The following is a 20232-nucleotide window of genomic DNA, read 5'->3' as shown; positions in this document are numbered from 1 at the left end:
ATGAATTGAATTAGTTCTTATCTAAAAGATAAGATATCAAAATTGTATATATGATTGTATATATATGATTGTGTATATATATATATATATATATATATATATATATATATATATATATATATATATATATATAGAATACAAGACATGATTTGGTGTTTGAACTGTGATTTAACTCTAGTATTCTCTCCATTTTTATAGGTATATTGGTGCTAAACATGGAGGCCTGAAAAAAAATAAGTTTCTAATAAAAATTTGAAAGAAGATGAAAAACTATGCAGCTTATCCGTGACGATTGTCTTTTTGCTCTATTTTTGCTGCTGCGGCTTACATGCCAGTGCGGCTTCTAGTCTGAATAGCCCGTCAGTTAAAATAGAGCATAACGTTTGTACTTCTCAAAAGATAAGTTCCTTTCCTCCAAAATAATACAATAATGCCATAGATTTGACAAGGACTCTCAAAGCGTGGAGACATAAAGCATCAGGGGGCTTGAGTGTGTGTAATAAGTGTGTCTTACGCCCGCGTTGGCAATAAATGGAGATAATTTGGCTGAAATTGGTGTGACAGGCTGGTAAATTGTCGCAGTGGCGTACGGAGCGGGCTGTGAGCGGCGCTACTTTGAAGGTGAGACGAGCGTCATGCCTTTGAAAACTCGCTCACCTGTTTTATTGCGCCTGCTTTCACTGTTGACAGGCTCTTTGATAGCCTTTATTGTCACACATCTGTCCTAAATAGAAGACCCCTTCTTAGTCCGCTCCCATGTACAGGGGAGAAATCATACAACAAAAATAGTTTGATGTCATCGGAGGGGTCGAAATGCAGAGGTGTGTTGCCGGTTTGAAAATACACATTGACATTCGCCTAATGCAAAGACGTTGTCTTTTGAAGCGACGCGCACAACTCACCTTGCTGTGGGAATGGGGAAACAAACATTGCTCATCTTATGGTCGGTTGCTCCCACACTTCCTCACCTCAATGCCTCGGTGCACTCTCCAGCCCCATTACAAGCAATGCGACGTACCGCTTAGTGGAATTTTGCATCGGATATATGCTTCGTTGTCTTTGCTATAGTTAAATAAGTCTGCTTTCGGTTTGCTTTTTGTGTATAGTTCTTACGCAAAATGCACCCCATGTGGAACATCATGTGTATTGTGTCTTTTTATTCCAGACAAACCATAATAGAACTTTCAAAATGACACAATATCAAATCACATAATAATTAATTGTATTTCATTATGTTTGCCCTTTTTATGTTTGTATCACATTGTACTGGAGGTCAACAGACTGTGACAGCCGCATTTCCTGTTGGGGATGATCTTACAATATCTGTCATATTTTCAAATTTAGCTCCAAAGTGGAAAATGGTGCAAACAGTCAATTACATTTTCAAGTATATTGTCCAAGTAGAATTGCCGTATAAATTCCTCTGTGGATTCCTCTGTTCGGGGGACTCCAAGACAAAAATGAAACTGCTATTTTCATATGATCAAAGACAATAAGCCATTATATATGTATACAAAAATTAATCAGTTTGATTTTTGTCTTGAAGTCCCCCAAATTTAATCTGCCTCGTCTCCAGTCACTTAACCGCATGCACACAAACCCTGGACACTGCAAAAAAGCTGCTTAATACATAAAATGTACATGTTATTTTGCATTATCATCCTCATATGTATACAGTTTCTTCCACGCCATAATATGCTCAGAATGTAAGTTCATTTATTTTTTAGTTGTTCATTATTACTGCCATTATTGCTCTATTACTGTTTTTTTTTTTTTGTTTATTGCCTACTTTCTTATTTGCTTGATTATGGATATATATATATATATATATATATATATATATATATATATATATATATATATATATATATATATATATATATATATATATATATATATATATATATATATATATATATATATAATTTTCAAAAGGATCACCACTTTTCCTTTTTTTTTTTTTTTTATCTGAGCAATGTGTTTATTTGTCAGGTTTTCTGGAAGTCAACACTGTGGCCATGTGCACTGCGCCTACCAGTACAGGGAGCACTACCACTGCATGGACCCCGAGTGTAACTACCAGGTGAGCGTGAGTAATTTATCACTTTTTGAACAGCACTTTTATTGTCCGCTTAACAAGAGCACAATGCTACGACATTTTGGAGGTTTTAGCAACCGAGTGTGATTCTAAAGTGTTGTTCTTGTAAAAATGTTGTTTTGTCATGCAAAGAAAACGGAGACGCGGCTAGACAAATAGTGCGATGTGTCACTGTTTCATTATTCATAACATCCTGGCAAATTTTAACTAATAATAGTTTGTTAGCCTGTGGTTTTCCAAACAAAACTTTGTTTCGTTTGCAAGCGTCCTCTGGCTATTGCTGTTCCGTGCTTGAAATGTGCTTATGTTCCTGTTTTTTATTTACCAATATGCAACATTAAAAAGTGTACCACTGAGGAAGACAGGTTTACTTTCATTTTTCCCATTGGGTAGTAATGTTGACAAATAAGAAAATAAACAACATAGCCTTTGCAATCACATTTGTCAAAAACGTCCGTCCACGCATGAATTTTCTGACCGAGGCTTTTTACGTGCGGGCCTCTGTTCAGGAAAGATTAACTCTGGATACAGATTGGTTAAGAGGTGGAAAGCGGAAAAGAGCCCGGTTTTCAGGTTCACAGTTTGATGAGACGCACTCCGGGAGCAATACAAAGGAAAATCATTTCATGTCATCATTTAGCGCGTTAGTTCGGGTTATCATGGCGATTTCCACGCTTGGGCCGGCGTTCCAACGCCGCTTCTGCGCAAATATTCTCTGCGGGCCACACCGAGGGTGTCAATTCCCCGAAAAGGAAAAAAAGCCACATGATGAGCGGTCCCTTTCGAAGTGATAACTCATGAAATGTTACATGACACACACTCCTGGAATATTATCCTACTGCCAGCCTCTGGCCTATTGGCTGAGTCTTAACATTCTCCTTTCATGGGCTTGTACATGAGGGACGGTGTGTGCATCTTGCCACACTAGTGGGAATCCTAAAATAAATTGTAGCAAGTGACTCCCAACCTTCATCACCACTCCACTGAAAATGAGATCTTTTTTCCCAGTCAGCTCTCTCCACGGCCTATTTTGGACGCCGCCGTGGATCGAATGTTTCCACGCATCTTCCGGTCCACGTCGGATTGACGCTTCGACATGCGCGGGGTTGGTTTTTTTTCGCATCCGGGAGAATTCTAAAAGAGATGAATATTAGGATCCCCAATGAAGTCTTTGCTCTTTGAGTCAAAGGAAAAAATAGGCAGTGGGAAACGAGCCAAGAGCGAGGAAGAGGCGTTTTTTTTTTTTCTTTTTTTCTGCGCGTGAGTGGAACACACAACACAAAGCAATTAGCCTACTTTGTAGAGCAATTAGTTGCTTTTCAAAACACTCCTTTCTGATGTTTTTTTCCCTCAACTGGAGATGAATATGGATTGAAGACAGAAGTGTCTCATTGATTTGCACGTCTCCCGTTACAGTTTCTGTTACATCAGCTTAAGGCCAATTACAGCAGATTTGGTTGCTGAGGATCTCTGAGGAGTCACTTTTCTGCTTTCTGACTGCGGCACGTAGGAGGGATCATTTATTTAGTCATTTTAGATGCGAGGTCTCTTAGCGCGCGCACTCAGCATAAACGACAGCAAAAGCAAGTGTTCATGAATTGAAATTATACTTTCAGAAATTGACTGTGAAACCTTATCCTTGCAAATTGAAAGAAAAGAAAATCCTTTTTGGTGGCTTGGCTTGTGTATTTAGCTTCTTTTTTTTTTTTTATTCGGTAAACTAGCACAAGGCTTGAAATAAGCAGATTGGCATCGCTGGTTGCTCTGTAAACTTTGGACATTGCGCCTCATGTAAACGCCATCAATCGCCCGCCGAAGGTCCCAAATGATTTTTGAACAACATTTAATTTGTGTTCAAGAGTACCAAGTTCCGTTAGACTTGATTTGTGAAAAGTACGGAACAATCGCCATGGCTCAGGCCTTCTGTGGGTTGCTTTGCAGAAATTGATGTGTGTGTTGTTGTGAAGGCTGCATGTTCAATTGATTGCATTTTTGATGTCAGAAGTTGAGGAGGTAGCGTAAGCGTCAGGTCAAGTGCGGCAACAACAAAATGCTATCAAGGTGCTGTTGGCCAACTTCAAAATAAACACACCAAATAGGACATACACGGCAATGCAATAGCTTTATCATTTTTATTTTGAAGAGTTTCCTCGCAAAGCTCGTTGGTTAGCTTGACACGTCCAAGTGAGACGTATGGTGCATTCAAATGCACTCGGGCATTGCAATCTTATACAGAATAAAAGGCTGTTGTGTTAAACATTAATAATGGTACAAATTATCAAAATAATAATTGTTAACATTATCATATTTATTTTAAAAAAAAAACGTCCAAGTGAGACGTATGATGCATTCAAATGCACTCGGGCATTTAATTCTCAAGCAGAATAAAAGACGGATGTGTTAAACATTAATAATGTTGCAAATTATAATTCTAATAATTGTTAACATTGTCATATTTATTTAAAAAAAAAAGTTCAAGTGAGACATATGGTGCATTCAAATGTACTCAGGTATTTCATTTTCATGCAAAGACAGAAAAACATTAATAATAGTACTGCAAGTAACTGCAAAAATAATAATTGTTAAACTGTCATATTTATTTGAAAAAATATGCCTCTTCAGGTCCTTAGGTATACCTGAAAAAAATTTCAGAAAATTCCTCCTGAAATTAAGTCAATGATTCACAAAAGTTCACTGCAAAAAAATAGATTCCAGTCTTTTTCTGAAGCCAGAAACATCAACTAAATCATTTTTACGATAACTCAGCCTAACGCTTGAAATTCAAAAAGAAAGAAATAATAAGATAAAATGACACAAGTGCCTTTGCTTGAATGTCTGAACCCTTCAAAAAAAAACATACAAATATATATTTAGAATTTAATGAATTAAATGCTTTATAAAACCATGGAAAAAAAAAAATCAGGTTTAATCGGAACAAAATGCAATTGCCCCAATAATATGTTATCTGCTAAGCACAAGAATGAAGTTATTGTGCATGTGGACATTTTGAGTAACAGGAAACAAACTCAAAAGTCGCTGTTTGTGGGAACTCAACATGCAAATCAAAGCGCGAGCATATGGGCACATGTAGAAAAAACATCTTTTGAGGCCTCCTGCCCCCTCCAGTCCCGATCGCAAGCCCCAAATGCCAACTGGCCGCCGCACGCTGCAGCTGCCGTTTCCACCGAGATAAAGTGACACGTTGGCGATTCCGCGCGCGGTTGAAATAAAGGCTAACCCGTTGCTTTACATTCTCCCCCGTTGCCCTCCCTCTCGTTCCGTTGCAGAGGTTTACCAGTAAGCAGGATGTGATCAGGCACTACAACATGCACAAGAAGAGGGATAACTCCCTGCAGCACGGTTTCATGCGCTTCAGCCCTTTGGATGACTGCAGCGTCTACTACCACGGCTGCCATCTCAATGGCAAAAGTACTCATTACCACTGCATGCAGGTACAGCTCCACGACAAGAAAAACAGAAAAAAAATACACGCGCTCGCGCATACTTGCTAAGTCTTGTTTGGCCCGCCGTCCCTAGTTAAACCAATATTATCCAAACCGAGGCCAAGAGTAAACATCTATTTGTTGACTGAGGATCCTTTAACTGGAAATGACACAAGACGAAGACTGTAAGAAATTGTTTGCCCGTTTTTGTTTGTTTATTTACAATTTAAAATTATTCATACCCCCGACAAATTTTATGAAGGAGCCCGGTAACTTTGCATGAGCATTTGAATAAATGTTTTATTTACGAGGTGCGGCATTAATAGACGTGTATTGAGAATACTGTTTATTGACCAAAAAATAAGGAATGATGAACAGAACAAACCCTTAAGTGAGAGGTTATGAGAATTGTTTCAGTGTAAAAACCATAAGAAAAATGCATGTAATGATGAGTCAGAATCATATTAAAAGATCAAGGAAAAGGATCAAAGAAAGCTATTGTAACAGTCTTTTGAACTAAATATTCTTTAAATTGATGATTTTAAGTTCACTCAAAAACTTTACTGCAGTAAATGTGTAACAAACTATGAGAAAAATACAGTTGTAAATACAATTACTGTATTTTTCCGACTCTAAGCCGCAACTTTTTTCTTATGATTTGAGCCCTGCGGCTTATAGTCCAGTGCAGCTTATCTGAATCAAAAGATGTGATGTAGAGTTTTAAAATATAGTATTACAGTGATGAAACTAAAATGATAAAAATATGTATAAAATAAAAAAGATCATGGATAAAATTTTATGACGGGCAATTTGGTTTATGTGTGATTGTATGTATGAATCGTGTTTAATATGTTTATGTGCTCTAATATATATATATATATATATATATATATATATATATATATATATATATATATATATATATATATATATATAAAAACTGGTGATTAGTGATATCAAGCAACTTTTTAATCTAAATATACACTCTGTACTGTGACTAGTTTGAAGGTAATGTAGTTATGTCACCTTTTGAACAATTTCCTCCTGAGAGGTCACATGGTGCAAAAAAAAAAAGTTTAAAAGACACCAAGCGCATGGAGCCAAACGTCTTGTCAGTTAAAATAGGCCGGCGAAGGTAAAAAGTGTCAACTTGATGAAGACGATGAGTCACTCACTTACGCAAGAAAAGGACACCCCCGCACTCTTTTTCATCCACGCCGAAGCGTTTGAAAGAATGCGTAGTCAAGTGAACAGCGGAATTCAAGATTGAAGATTAAAACGCACGTGTGTATACACACAAGGCAGCTGCTCCCACCTCGTCGTTCCCTCGCTCCTTAATTGGCGTGGATGAAATTCAGCGAGGTGTTTATGTAAATGTACACATTCTTCATGTTTTAGTACCAGGCAGACTGTTAAAGATTAGTCACTCGTCTGGATTTGTTTAATTTTTGCAGTACGTCTGCTTAATTTCAACTTGTCATTTTTGCTCTTAGTCTTCCTTGCCAGTGGGGATATGTGAGATGATTTTTTTTTTTTTTTTTACTCTGTCACTGTTACTAGGACATTTCAGCTGTTGTTTTAACAGATTCAGAAAGGAAAATACACAAGGGCCTTTTTATTTTTTTTATTTTTTTTCTCCATTGACCCGATATGGAAACGCTTATCATTTTGTGGGCCAACCATCATCTTCCCATGGTTGCGTCAAGGGGTCAACTCGAGACCATCGTGCTAAACTTTCCCCCTTGAGAGTGTTACAGTAAATTTGCGGTGACCTCAGCTTCCAAATGTGACAGGAAAGTACTGTAGTTTCAGGTGCCTCTTGCTTCTTGAGATCAGCATCGCTAACCTCAAATTAAGTCTTGAACATGAGAACCATTTTTTCATCCGTTTTCTTAACCACACAAAGAGCTTCCTTCTTTGACTCCTCTCACAAACGGAAATCCTGCGGGCCGCTTTTCGTCTGTGCTCGGCAGGTGGGCTGTAGCAAGGTGTACACCAGCACCTCGGATGTCATGACGCACGAAAACTTCCACAAAAAGAATGCCCAGCTGATCAACGATGGATTCCAGAGGTTCCGTGCCACCGAGGACTGCGGCACGGTCGGGTGCCAGTTTTATGGCCAGAAGACAACGCACTTCCACTGCAGGTGAGGTTTGGAAAATCCAATTCTTAACGTTTGTATTTTTGCTCTTCTTTATGCTGTACTTGCATTTCTTGGCAATGCAAAAGATAACACGTTAGCCTCGCGGAAAGATGTTTGCGCTTTTTTTGCCTACCATCTCAATATTTAATATTTAATTACATGGCGTGATAACTAAGTGGCAAAGCCGTGTTGAAATGTCGTCACCATCTGGGTGAAATTTCAGCTCCCTTCTTTCAATGCGTTTCCCTTTGGTGTGAAACGTCTTTGACGTAAAGATCAAATGCTTGGACCGAATACCACACGAGTTAAAATGGGGCATAGCATAAACTCTAAAAACAATATAAAAGTTGAAATTTTCTGCTTCAGGCTTTTATTTCTATTCGCCATGTGCATTGTCACCACCTACTGGACTGGAGTTGATTGTAACTGGCAGCAGCGCTTTGCCTTGGAGGTTAATCCCGCCCGCTAGAAGCACCCATCCATTATGTTAGCCACTTATCCTCATGAGGTTTGCGGGCACGGTGGAGGTTACTTGGGGCAGAAGAAGGGGTACACCCCAAACCCATGCAGGCACGGGGAGAACATGCAAACCTGCAACCTCTGCGCTTGGGAGGCGCAGCAAACTTTCATGAAATATTTCTTGCTGCCAAGCCGTGGCAGTGTCAGTCAGCGATCACCAAGTCGCCCCTCGAATCATCCCGTCATAACAGTTTGAATTGTACGACCCCCCCCAAACCCAAGAGAACCAAGTAACCGTCTCCTTGTCCTTCTTTGCTCAGGCGCGCCGGCTGCACGTTCACCTTCAAGAACAAGTGTGACATCGAGAAGCACAAGAGTTACCACATCAAGGACGACGCCTATGCCAAAGACGGCTTCAAGAAGTTCTACAAGTACGAGGAGTGCAAGTACGAGGGCTGCGTGTACAGCAAAGCTACCAACCACTTCCACTGCATCCGCTCGGGCTGCGGCTTCACTTTCACCTCCACCAGCCAGATGACCTCGCACAAACGCAAACACGAGCGCCGGCACATCCGTTCCTCGGGCGTCATGGGCCTCTCTTCCACTTTCCTGGCCCCCAAAGAGGAACCGGAAGAATCCAGCAACGACGACCTGATGGACTTCTCGGCCATCAGCAGCAAGAACTCGAGTCTGAGTGCCTCGCCCACCACCCAGCAGTCCACCACTGTATCCCACCTCATGGCCACGCCCACTACTGCTGTCTCCTCCTCCTCGGTGGGCCTCGCCCTCAAGCCGACGCCCTCGCTGCCCAGCGTGGGCCAGCGTATGTCCAGCCTGCTGTCCCAGGCGCTGCCCAGCAACATGCCGGTGGCCCTGTCCCTGTCCAACAGTACCATGTCCGCTTCCAGCCCCTTCTATCCGCTCATCCCCAGGTTGCCCCTCCAGCCTCCTCCACATGCCGCCGGCCTGTTATCAGCCGTCTCATCCGGGGCCCATTCCATGCCCACCGATTCGCTGAGCCAAGGCTGCTCCACGGCGGGGGCGGACGGAGCCATGGCGTCCACCCCGACCTCCTTCTCCAGCTCTTCCATCATGGAGAAGATCACGGCCAGCAAAGGCCTGATATCACCTATGATGGCCAGGCTGGCCGCCGCCGCTCTCAAGCCTTCCAACGGACCGGATGCAGGTCAGTCGCTTAGTACAGCAAAGTAGAACGCACTGTCGTCCGCCCGTCTATTTTCTTAGCTGCTAATCCTCACGAGGGTGCTGGAGCCTATCCCAGCTGTCGCCTGCCACACCCTGAACCCGATGCCGGCCGATCACAGGGCAAAGACAAACAACCGTTTATTCTGACAAACTTACTACCGAGGGACAATTTAGAGCACGGGTGTCAAACTCCAGTCCTCCAGAGCCGGTATCCCGCATGTTTTCGAACCTTCTCCCTCCAACACACCTGATTCGTATGATTAGGGCAGGAATGGGCAAACTATGGCCCGGGGACCATTTAAGGCCCTTGTAGCAATTATCAGTCAGGAGGAGAATGAGAATGTTAATAACCTGAAGGATGGCGGAATAATCAGTGTTTTAAAATGGTGACTATCATCAGTAAAAAAATATACGTACATTTTGTTCAAATTCTATTGAATTATCCCACTTTTTTTCTCTTATGAGATGGATTATCAAATTATTCCATCCATCTGCTCCTGGTTCGGCCCTTGTGTCGAATTTTAGAACCCTTTGTGGCCCTCGAGTCAAAAAGGTTGGTCCATTGCATTGGGATTATTTGAATCAGGTGTGTTGGGAGAGAAAACCGGAAAACATCCAGGATACCCGCCCTCGAGGACTGGAGTTCGACCAATATGATTTTGCGTGTTCAATATACCGGTGCTAGGCGGTAGAGGAAACCAGAGTCCCCAGAGAAAACCCACATAGACATGGGGAGAGCTTGCGAACTCCAAATAGGAAGGCCGGAGGCAGAAGCAAACACGCGGAATCGAACACGCGGAATCGAACACACGGAATCGAACACGCGACCTCTGCACTGTTTTTCAGTTTTTCACCGTCCCATTTTTTTTCTCTCTCTAAAAGAGCAACTTTCTATCTCAAGAGGACATACTAGAAGCGTGTTCTGCTCAGGCCTTGTGTTGATGATGCTTCCTGAGATACCCATAATGCATTTGGAGATAAATGCGTTGACAGAGCCGAGTAGACCCGGTAAAAGTCTTTTTATGATGTTCAGCGAAAGGGTGGGAGACTGTGTGGAAGGTGGTTCCTCATCATCAGCCCTCTTATCTGCGTCTGTCTGCGCCCGTTCCAAGCAAATGGAGGTGGAATCAAATTAAGAAGCAGGGGGGGAAAAAACACACACAAGAACAACAAATCATGTTATTATTTTTTTGGTAGCTCCGTGCAAACTGAATTCTGGGGGAAAGCAGTGGAAATCAGCCAAGCAGAAATGACAGCTGAGAAATGTTCCCGCTTTGGCTAATACAAGATCACACACGCTTGCACGCATCAGCAAAGACACGCTTTTCAAATTTCCCACCAAAACATGTCAATATCTACTTAGCATAAAATCCACATACACTTTGAGAGGTAATTGCTGTGTTTGTGTTCATCACATTGCTCAACCAAGTCCATGAAAATGAAAATAAAAAGGAAGTTAAAGCGTTTAATTGATAACCAACCGCTCAGCGCCGTCCCTAAATGTTGTCCCGGTGGGACCTCCTGCGCCGAGCCGGAGCAGGTGGGGCTCATGACGGGGATCGGGGGCTGAAAAGGGGAGCGCGTCCGGATGTTGAGACCGGGAGGGATTACAATTCCTGGCGGTGCTCCCCGGGAGATCATGGGAGCGCCTCCTCCAAACGGGCTGAGCCCAAGCAGGCTGTCAGGCTGAGCTCCACCTCTGCGCTTCTAGCAGGTAGTCCCAGTTGCTTGAAAGGGGCCCCCGCTGAGGGCGGGGCCTCCACAGATGGTGCCCGGGCCAACCCTCTTTATGGCCCAGAGAGAAGCATCAGCTCACATTTCTCTGCAATTTAGCATCCAGCACGTATGAGATTTATTGTAAGGTTGTGTGTAGACACAGGATAGGGGGGTGAGCTGTGGTTTTGCTTCTCGTATTTGTCTCGGAGCGTGATGTTTTTGGCTAAAACGATAGAGGAAGTGGTTTTGGCTTGAAGAAAAACCGTCCTGTGGCCATTCTCATTGAGCCTTTTTAACGTCGTCTGTGCAGTGTGACAGTGAGACTTTTTTTTTCCTTTGAATTTTACTGTTTTTAATTAATGTTCCTCTCTAATTTACCCCTGCGTGTTTTGCCCAGAGATTCGAGCATATGAAAGGTTTACTAATTAGACACACTGTACAAATGATCTTTCGCAAGCTCTGTATCTTATCCGGCGCAATTACATGGCGCTACATTATTCCTGGATAATTTCCAGAAAGAAGCTGCTTTGAGTCAAACTCATTTGTACTCCCTCTTTGGGAAAGGAAAAAAAAAATCTTAATGATTTGAAACAGAAGAAGAGATGTTTGCACTTTCATCTAGCCTAAACAGTCAATTTATCCTCTGAGATTTTGAAAGAATTCTTTCATCTGCCCGGCGATGGTGTGTTGATCACACGGCGAATGGCTTCTCTCTAAAGTCGCCTCTCGTTTGGGCTGATTTAATTGTCGGCGACAAGGCCGGATAGTTAATTTTGTGTGCGCTGTGATCAGGTCGGGTGGGGGTAGGGAAGGCTGGACTTTGCGGGCCCTCGTGACCTCAGAGGAGACGTAAAAATATGCCTGCATTTTTCTTGACTGCCCCCCTCCCCTCAGCCCTGGCCAAAAATCCCCTCAAAGCACAGCCATTGTCAAGCCCAACTGACATTGACACTTGCCCATCTCCGAGCTTTTAGCTGACAAGGCCCAAGACTGGCCTTTCTACTCCTATTCCGCCTGATATGTCTCTGGGTCATGGAGTGGAGGGAGGGGGCGGGCGGATCATAGTCATGTCCACCCTCCCACCTCTCTCGTACGTTTGTTCTTATTTCCTCCCCAGCAGTGCAAAAAAAAAAAAAAAAAATGAGTCTGGCTTCACCAGGATGTGGCCAAGGGCACACACTTGGCTGCCCATGACCTTGCCTGTCACAATCCCTCAACAATTTCTTACCAGATTCCAAAACCCTGCTGGTGTTCTGATGTTTTGGTGTCTAAGAGGCTCCGCCGGGGGGGACGCGCCCCCATGCCTTACGCGCTCCCATTTTTGCAGATAAAACGCCACTTATTGTCTCCCAAAAGCCTCAGCTTCTCTACATTGCCCCAGGATAAATTAATTTTTCAATCCCTTGAGGTTTGGAGCACAGAGTTCATCTTCCTGTCAACAATTCCCTGCCTTGTCATCCCACTAGTCTTTGTTTATTACCTCCACTAATGTTCAGAATCCATTTATTAGGTTGGCCTTTAGTTGTATTTTTTTTTTCCATAACATTTAACAAAAATGATTTTGTGGTGAGCCTTCTCATCTTATTTACCGCTCTCCACTATAGGTGACCCCGACGTGATCTGAACACGCATAATGGGAACTTTTTTACATCATACTTGACTGCTGTTTTGGTTAGCACAGGAGATGAAATGGATTCAGCCATTCACTCTTAACTCCTTCAGTGCCATGGATGGGAATTTTCGTCATGTGAAATACTTTGGGTTGTGTGCCAGTGACAAGAATTCTTATCACCATTTTTTTTTAATAAATGGATAGATGACACTTGAGGCCAGTGCTCTATCTAATATTATGCATATCGAACACTGTTGTTATATACATTAGCAAACCGTTATTTTGCCATCAAAAACACATTTTTCTGTTTTTGTTCATGTTTTATCAAAGGGAAGGTCTGTTGAGATGTTCCAGACGCTACTAAAAAAATTTTGTGTCAACGTGTAGATGTGCAAGGATTGTTCTCCTTTTGTCAAAACTAGCTTGGCGTCACTAAAATTACCTATGTTCACACAGTGATTACTCAACAACGGAATAAAGTAGAATCTTACTTTCTTCTTCTAGCTAAAGAATGGAATCCAAACTTTCATCTGGTACCATTAACATCTAGATAGTCTCACGGTATAATATTCTGTCAGCCTTGAAAGATGCATCAAAATACTCAAAATCGGCAAGTGTGTGAATGGTGATTTCCTAAAGGGGAAAAAGAAACTGAGAGACACTTACGATTGCGGAGACCACTGTTTTGATTTCCATGGAAAAAGGTTAAATATGATTATATTTAACCTTTTTCCATGGAAATTTGAGAAGTTTAGGTGTGGCTCTCAAAACAAGGAGTCATTTAAGTACCTTCTGAAGATGAAAATGTACACTTTGTGGTTGGTCCTAATGAAAATTCTGTGGAAATAACCCCCCCTTTGCAAAATCTTCCAAATAAGCTATTTGTATCAGAAAGCGGGCAAGAGGTCGCTTTGTTTGAACCGATCTGATTGGCTGTCATCTCCAATCTGACCAGCGTAACAGCCCCGTTCCTCGTGGGTACGCTCCGCAGCGCGTCGCCCGGCCAGCCGGCGAAGAACCGGGTAGGATCGGGGAGGGGGGGTGTCCAATCTGAGGCTGCCACTTTCCCTCAGCATTAGCATGTCACTTAATGACCAGTTAAGAGGCAGCCCGGCAAATGAGATGTGACAAGTGCTGCAGAAAAAGGAGTCTTTTTCCCTCATATCACCCGCCTTTCAATCACCGTTTAAACGGCTTGACGGCCTGACATAATTTCACAATAATTATCACTCCCAGTTCTCTTTTCGGGCCAGAACAGAAGTCAGATTGGATCTCGTCATGGGATAATAGTGCCGACCGACAATAACGTTGTGGTTTCCCCTCGGTCGTCAGGGAGCGGGCAGCCGGTCTCGGTCGGCCAGTTTAATCTGGCTCACGTGAAGCAGGAACCGGCGGAAGCCACCTCGGGGGCCTCGCAGGAGTCCACGCAGGAACACAGTTTGGACCTGAGCAAGAAAGACAACAGGTACGCAGGGTCTTGAAACGTTTTGGCAAAATCGCCGATCGTGCAAATCGTCTCGACTGATCGAACGCGACTGAGCGTCGCCGACGGGATGGTTGATCGAAAACGCTCAATTTATTCAAATCCTCTGGCGTCTGAAATTTTGCCGGAGAAGATTGTTTGCCTAAACCCTCGACTTCAACTCAGTCTGTCTTTTATTTCGCTTTTTTCCAAGACAGCGTTTTCATCTTCATTACACTGGCACACCTTGCGTGATAAATAGTAATATTTACCGTTCTCATGCAAATCTTTACTAAACATTGTTCATTTTCCTTGTTCCAGTAATGAATCAAACGGACATGCCGTACCAGGGAATGCATCTCTTTTATCCTCGCTTATGAATAAGGTAAGATCCATCCATCAAAGCCCTTTCATCCCAAGACAAATTAGCGGCACACGGCGGAGCCTGTTTGTTTTTTAATGTTTCACCGCTAATAAGATGAGTTTGTATCATTTAAATTTTCCAGCCATTTTTCACACGGTGTAATTTCCATCGCACCTCGCACAAATTAATATAATGAAGTAGTAGCTGGCTGCTTCACCAGATATATAGTGATGTTTGTTTTCTGATGAGCTGTTTTGAACTCGGGGCGCCATTTTTTTCTTCCTCTTTATGTTTCTTCTCCGTGCCCTGTGTGGCGCTGCGTTCATCCACCGTTTATAAATGATATGATGAAAAACGCCGCCGTAGAAAAGAAGAGGGAGGTGCTACTCATTTTTTAGCCAGTCCAAATGTTAGGCTATGGAAATTTATATGTGTGTGTGTGTGTGTGTGTTGTGAAGATTAAAATGGACAATGTCTTCCATCACATTAATGACAGGTCATCCCCTCATTTCTTTTTACGCATGGGCAAGCGTTCAAGCCCCTTTTTCCCCCATACTATCCCCCCATGACATCGTTATTATTATTGAGACGGACTTGTCCTCACTTTCTACTGCAGCCAGAGAGCTTAAAAAGCTCGTCAGGTTGCCTTTCGGGGGGTTTATTCAAGCCCCCGCGTCACATTAAAGGGTTACCAGTCGGTCCCACGGGACCCTTGGCAATCGTTCCTGGCCCGCTCTCAAGCGAAAAGCTGAATGTTTGTAAATCCGTTTGCTCTTTTCTCCCCTCGCCAAAACGTTTATACGCGCGCGAGTGCGAACATATTGAAGGGCTCGGCATGCGCCCGTTTGTTTGACATGGTGCATCTTGTTGTAGATGACACAGGTGAACCCTGCACTCTTCAACGCCATGCACCTCAAGACGGAGCTGGAGCCCGGCCAGGCCGCCGATAACCCCGAGGCGGCCCAGTACCTCAGCCAAGTTCTGAAGAGGCCCCTGGTAGAAAAACCCAGTGAGGTCTGGAGGACGTACCTCCGCAGGTAAGATAACAACGTTCGCATCGAACTCACGGTCTCCTTCCCTGACTTTGTGTGTGGCTATAAAATGCGTTGCTAGAACTTGCGAAAAGACAAAAGAAAAAGTCAAATGGGGGAAAAATGCCTCTCTAAAGTTTTGATCCGGCAAGAATTAGTTGAAAATATTTTGAAAAGACGTCACTTGTGTCCGGAACGATACGTTTGAATATGGCTGAAAAGTGAGAATTGAAAAGACGTTTTTAAGAAGACATCCTGAGAATCTCAAGACGGCACTGTGTGGAGTTTGCGTGTTCTCCCCATGCTCGCATTGGTCTTCTCCGGACACTCCTGTCTCCTCCCATTCCAAAAACATGCATGATAGCTGTATTGTCCTTAGGTGTGATTCCAAGTGTGAACGACTATTCTTGGTGTAAATTTGAACCATATCGGACGGGCCGCAGCAGAACCCAATTTCCGACGACTATTCCTGGACTAAAAAAAAATCGACTTTGTTGTGCAGCTTTTTTTGTTGTTTTGGAAGGAGCGTAAGTCCATTACCTGGTAATAAATAATATATTATGTTTTGGAAGTACAATATATTTCCCCAGCATTCATTGTCCTTACTATTTATGAAAGCTAAGCATATTATTTTGATATATTTTATGTCCGAATATGCCTGCTTGCAGCCGGTCTTTTAGCAAGCTTGAGCACCACACGGCACTAATGTATCACAGGAAACCCCCCTCGATTTTTTTTTTTTTTGGTCTTAGTCAGTCTAACCTAGACTGACAGGAATCTGAATCGATTGCAATGTACAGTTAGAGAGATTGACGTCAGTCGTGAAACGTTTTCCCCTCTTTCTACGTCAAGGTTTGACACAGATGACTTCTGTGAGGCTCAGTGCGTCTTCCTCCAGAAAGTGCACTTTCACTGCTTGGTTGAGGACTGCGGTGCCCTCTTCAGTACTGTGGATGGAGCCATAAAGCACGCAAAGTATGCGCCGTTTCGATGAAGATTGAAAAAGTATTCCTGATGGTCCTCGATCAAACAAAACTCAAACTCTGCTTTTAGTTTCCATCTCCGAGCCACTCTGAAAGTGAAGTCGGAGCCTCCGTTCAGCGAGAGCAAGTCGTCCGGCGAGGGTGGTCCCCTGCGGCCCGCCGCCCCCGTCTCCATGGCCAACAACCCTTCCGTGGACGTGGCGCATCTCACCTCCTCTGGGGGCTACAGCTCCCCCCCTCCCTCTCTGCTGGCCTGGAAGCAGCTGACCGGAAGCATCCCCCAGATGCCGGCCTCCATGCCCAACCTTCCAGCCAACTCCCCTCTGGCCACCACCTCGCTGGAGAATGCTAAGCCGCAAGTCAAACCTGGTTTTCTGCAGTTCCAGGAAAAGTATGACGATCATTTATTTTGTTGGAAGTTTGTCTGAAAGCTACTACGCAGAACTTGGTCATTTTCTAAGAATGCACTCAAGCTTCAATTTGCGCGCACAAAACTCTACTAGTGCTCTCAAGGCATGGCCTTCAGCTACACATTCTCAAAACATGTCTGATAAGCTAAGCTAAAATGTTGTTTTGCCTTGAAAGATTTTTAGGCAGTATACGGTAAAACATTGAGGTGGGGCCCGTCAAATGCTAATTATGACTTCACGTTTCTGGATAAAATACCAAATGTGCAAGTTGTCTTCAACTTTTACAAATTTGGGAAACAGCAAGCATTTTTTTGTTACCAATTAAAAAAAAAAAAAAAAAAAAGCAAAAAACACTATACATGGTTTAAAAAAATGGGGGGATACCTTACTATAACATAGTAACATATGCCAAAGCAACAAGAAAACAATCTGCCTTGCCATACATCAAAGGTGTCAAACTCGAGGCCCGGGGGCCAGGTGTGGCCCATTACATGTTTAGTGGCTTGCGAAATGCTAATTGTGACTTTGCGTTTCTGGCCAAAATACCAAATGTGCAAGTTGTCTTCAACTTTTACAAATTTGGGGGAGAAACAACAAGCATTATTTTGTTAACAATTTAGAAAAAAAAAAAAACAGCAAAAAAAGACTATACATGGTTGAAAAGGGGGGAAAATGCTTTACATGGTCATGAAAACAACAACAAAACAATTTGCTTTGCCATAAATCACAGGTGCCAAACTCAAGGCCCACGGGCCAGATCTGGCCCGTCACGTCATGTTAAGCGGCCGGCGAAGTTCTTATAAAAACTTTTTTTAACCAATCCAACTTTTGAACAGTGTTGAGCGGCCTCTGATTTCAAAATGCGCAAATGTGTGACGATCATACTTGACAGCCCTCCAACAGAACCTACTAACTACAATGCGGCCCACGATACGAACGATTTTGTTCCGAAACCTGTTACTCAAAGATAAATAGCGCTTTTTCAAGCCTTGAATTCTTTCCGCCTCTACTTTTGCCTCAGCGATCCCTGTTTGGCCACGGACTGCAAGTACTCAAACAAGTTCCACTTCCACTGCCTGTTCGGGAATTGCAAGTACGTGTGCAAGACGTCCGGCAAGGCCGAGTCCCACTGTTTGGACCACATCAACCCCAACAACAACCTGGTCAACGTCCGCGACCAGTTTTCCTACTACTCCCTTCAGTGTCTGTGTCCCAACCAGGTGAGCGCGCCGCAACGACACCTGCCGTCAAGCCCTCCGCCGGCCTTTTCTAAGCATGAAGTATGCCGCCCATTACGCCGCTATCGGAGGTGATTGGGCTCAAGGCTTTCGCAAGCGCGCCTCGCCGTCTTCCATCTCAGCTGGAAAAGACAGTCGAGTCACCCCAGTAATGCCTGTTTATATGTCAATAATGTCATTTTGACTGCCGCATTCTCCTCTCAGAAAAGGCCAATTTAGCTGATATTACCCAATAAATCATTGTCACTGGCACAGTAAACAAGGCTGTCTGGAATAGGGCAAAAATCAGCGGAATGCTCTGCAAATGAAACCTAAATGGCAGCCCCCGCCTGCTCTCATGAGCCCGCATTTGGAAAACCGTTTAAATGAATTCATTAATGTGTCGAAAATCACCCCTTTCACAAAAGCGACCCCCGCAGCCCGTCCTCCCTCCCTCCCTCCCTCCCCCCTGAACCCGGCAGATCTTATTTGGCTCAGTCCTTTGGGAGGTGGGCCTCACCAACAGATGGTGGTGTACAGACATGTTCCAGAGGAGGGGTGACGCCTTCTTCTTCTTGGATGGTAGTGGCCCCGTTCCAAGAGGGAGCCGTTCGTCTAGAAATTGAAATCAGAAATGTTGTTTTTGTGCTCTCGCCAAGATGAAATGTCAATCGGGAATGTCGAGACGATGAAGAATATCAGAGGCGTTAATACATCACAGCATATCGTACATATCGCCGGACATGCAAATAGTCCTCATAACGGTGGTATGTATAAATGAACGTAGCGTAGGAGATTAGTGCGTAGAAGACATTATGGACACTTAAGGTGTGTGAATGAAGATTCACATTTTTCTACAATTCAGAATTGAATAAGATGTCCTAAAATTGGTTTGACAAAAAAATAAATCAAAATCAGCTTCCTGTAGTCAACTTCCGTGTAAACTAAATTGCACTTCCAAGGAAGAGGCATCACATGACAACCAAAAGGTAAACTTCAAAATAAACACAGCAAACGATACAAAAAATGGCCGTAGTACACTTTTATCTTGACGTAAATGGTAAATGGACTGTCACCTATGCTGAGGTTTTCCACATTAGCTAGCAGCTAGCTTCACTCCTCCTAACGAGTCTGTTTTTTATCCATAATATCACGTCACTAACGAACCACACGTATGTTCAGCGTTAGCCCCAGCTAGCTGCTAACAATGCCTGTGTTACATTCAAACGCAGTCGGACATTTCAAACTCAGGCAATAATAGGCTCTCAATTCATTAAACGCCAACAATCGCAAATGCGGGCTTCCTATCGAGATCCAAAAGCTGGCATTTATCAAGAAGAATGATGGGGAAGAAATGACTTTGATATTTGTCTTAATGACAATAAATGTCCATCAAGGCTTCCGTCTTCATGCTATGTCAATCAATCAAAATAAAGAATAGAGTAGCAGTTGTCTCCATTTGTCATTCTGTAGATCATGACAATTTTCTGCACATCTATGGAAACCCTGGTCAGGCAAATCACTTTGAATCGAAAAATAGTTTGAATCAAAACTCGATTCTGAGTAGAATTGTAAATCCACGCCGATGTTCTTGTGTGTCTGGTGCGCAGCACTGCGAGTTCCGAATGCGGGGTCACTATCACTGTCTGCGGCCGGGCTGCTACTTCGTCACCAACATCACCACCAAGCTGCCGTGGCACATCAAGAAGCACGAGAAGGCCGAGCGCCGCGCCGCCAACGGCTTCAAATATTTTACCAAGAGGGAGGAGTGCGGCCGGCTGGGTGAGCAACCTTCTCGTCTTTCATTGCTTTTATTTCATATTTTTTTGTGTTGTTAAAGATGTGCTGTTTGACTAATCTTACCCATGACGCTGCCATCTGCTCACGTCAAACCAAAGGGAACCACACACACACACACACACACACACATCTTTCCCAGTATTTCCACACCATCAGCGCAGGTATTTTCCGCTTTGTTCCGAGCAGTTCAGGCATGACATCATTGATTAAATTCTTCAGATATGACAGGTTTTTTTTTCATCAGTAACTAGTGGGTTTATGCAAAAAAAAAAAAAAACTATACGGATA

General features: G+C 43.3%; 1 protein-coding gene across 4 annotated transcripts in view; it reads left to right on the top strand.

Annotated features, from left to right (window-relative positions):
• casz1 (castor zinc finger 1) overlaps positions 1–20232 on the top strand; it is a 64220-nt gene that overhangs the window by 32045 nt on the left and 11943 nt on the right. For 2 of the 4 annotated variants that reach the window (XM_088409019.1, XM_088409017.1), the window contains exons 5-15: positions 1993–2083; positions 5386–5550; positions 7515–7687; positions 8464–9329; positions 14010–14142; positions 14461–14524; positions 15377–15540; positions 16387–16509; positions 16588–16908; positions 17949–18147; positions 19755–19926. In XM_088409019.1, coding sequence (XP_088265145.1) covers positions 1993–2083; positions 5386–5550; positions 7515–7687; positions 8464–9329; positions 14010–14142; positions 14461–14524; positions 15377–15540; positions 16387–16509; positions 16588–16908; positions 17949–18147; positions 19755–19926 — 2471 coding nt within the window. Of the gene's footprint in view, positions 1–1992; positions 2090–5385; positions 5551–7514; positions 7688–8463; positions 9330–14009; positions 14143–14460; positions 14525–15376; positions 15541–16386; positions 16510–16587; positions 16909–17948; positions 18148–19754; positions 19927–20232 lie in introns of all 4 variants that reach the window. The other 2 variants (XM_088409018.1, XM_088409016.1) reach the window with 1 other exon arrangement.

This window comes from Hippichthys cyanospilos, chromosome 2 (assembly GCF_059441005.1).
Source record: "Hippichthys cyanospilos isolate Australia breed blue-spotted pipefish chromosome 2, RoL_Hcya_1.0, whole genome shotgun sequence".
Classification (NCBI taxonomy): domain Eukaryota; kingdom Metazoa; phylum Chordata; class Actinopteri; order Syngnathiformes; family Syngnathidae; genus Hippichthys; species Hippichthys cyanospilos.
This window is presented reverse-complemented; position numbering and strand designations above follow the sequence as displayed.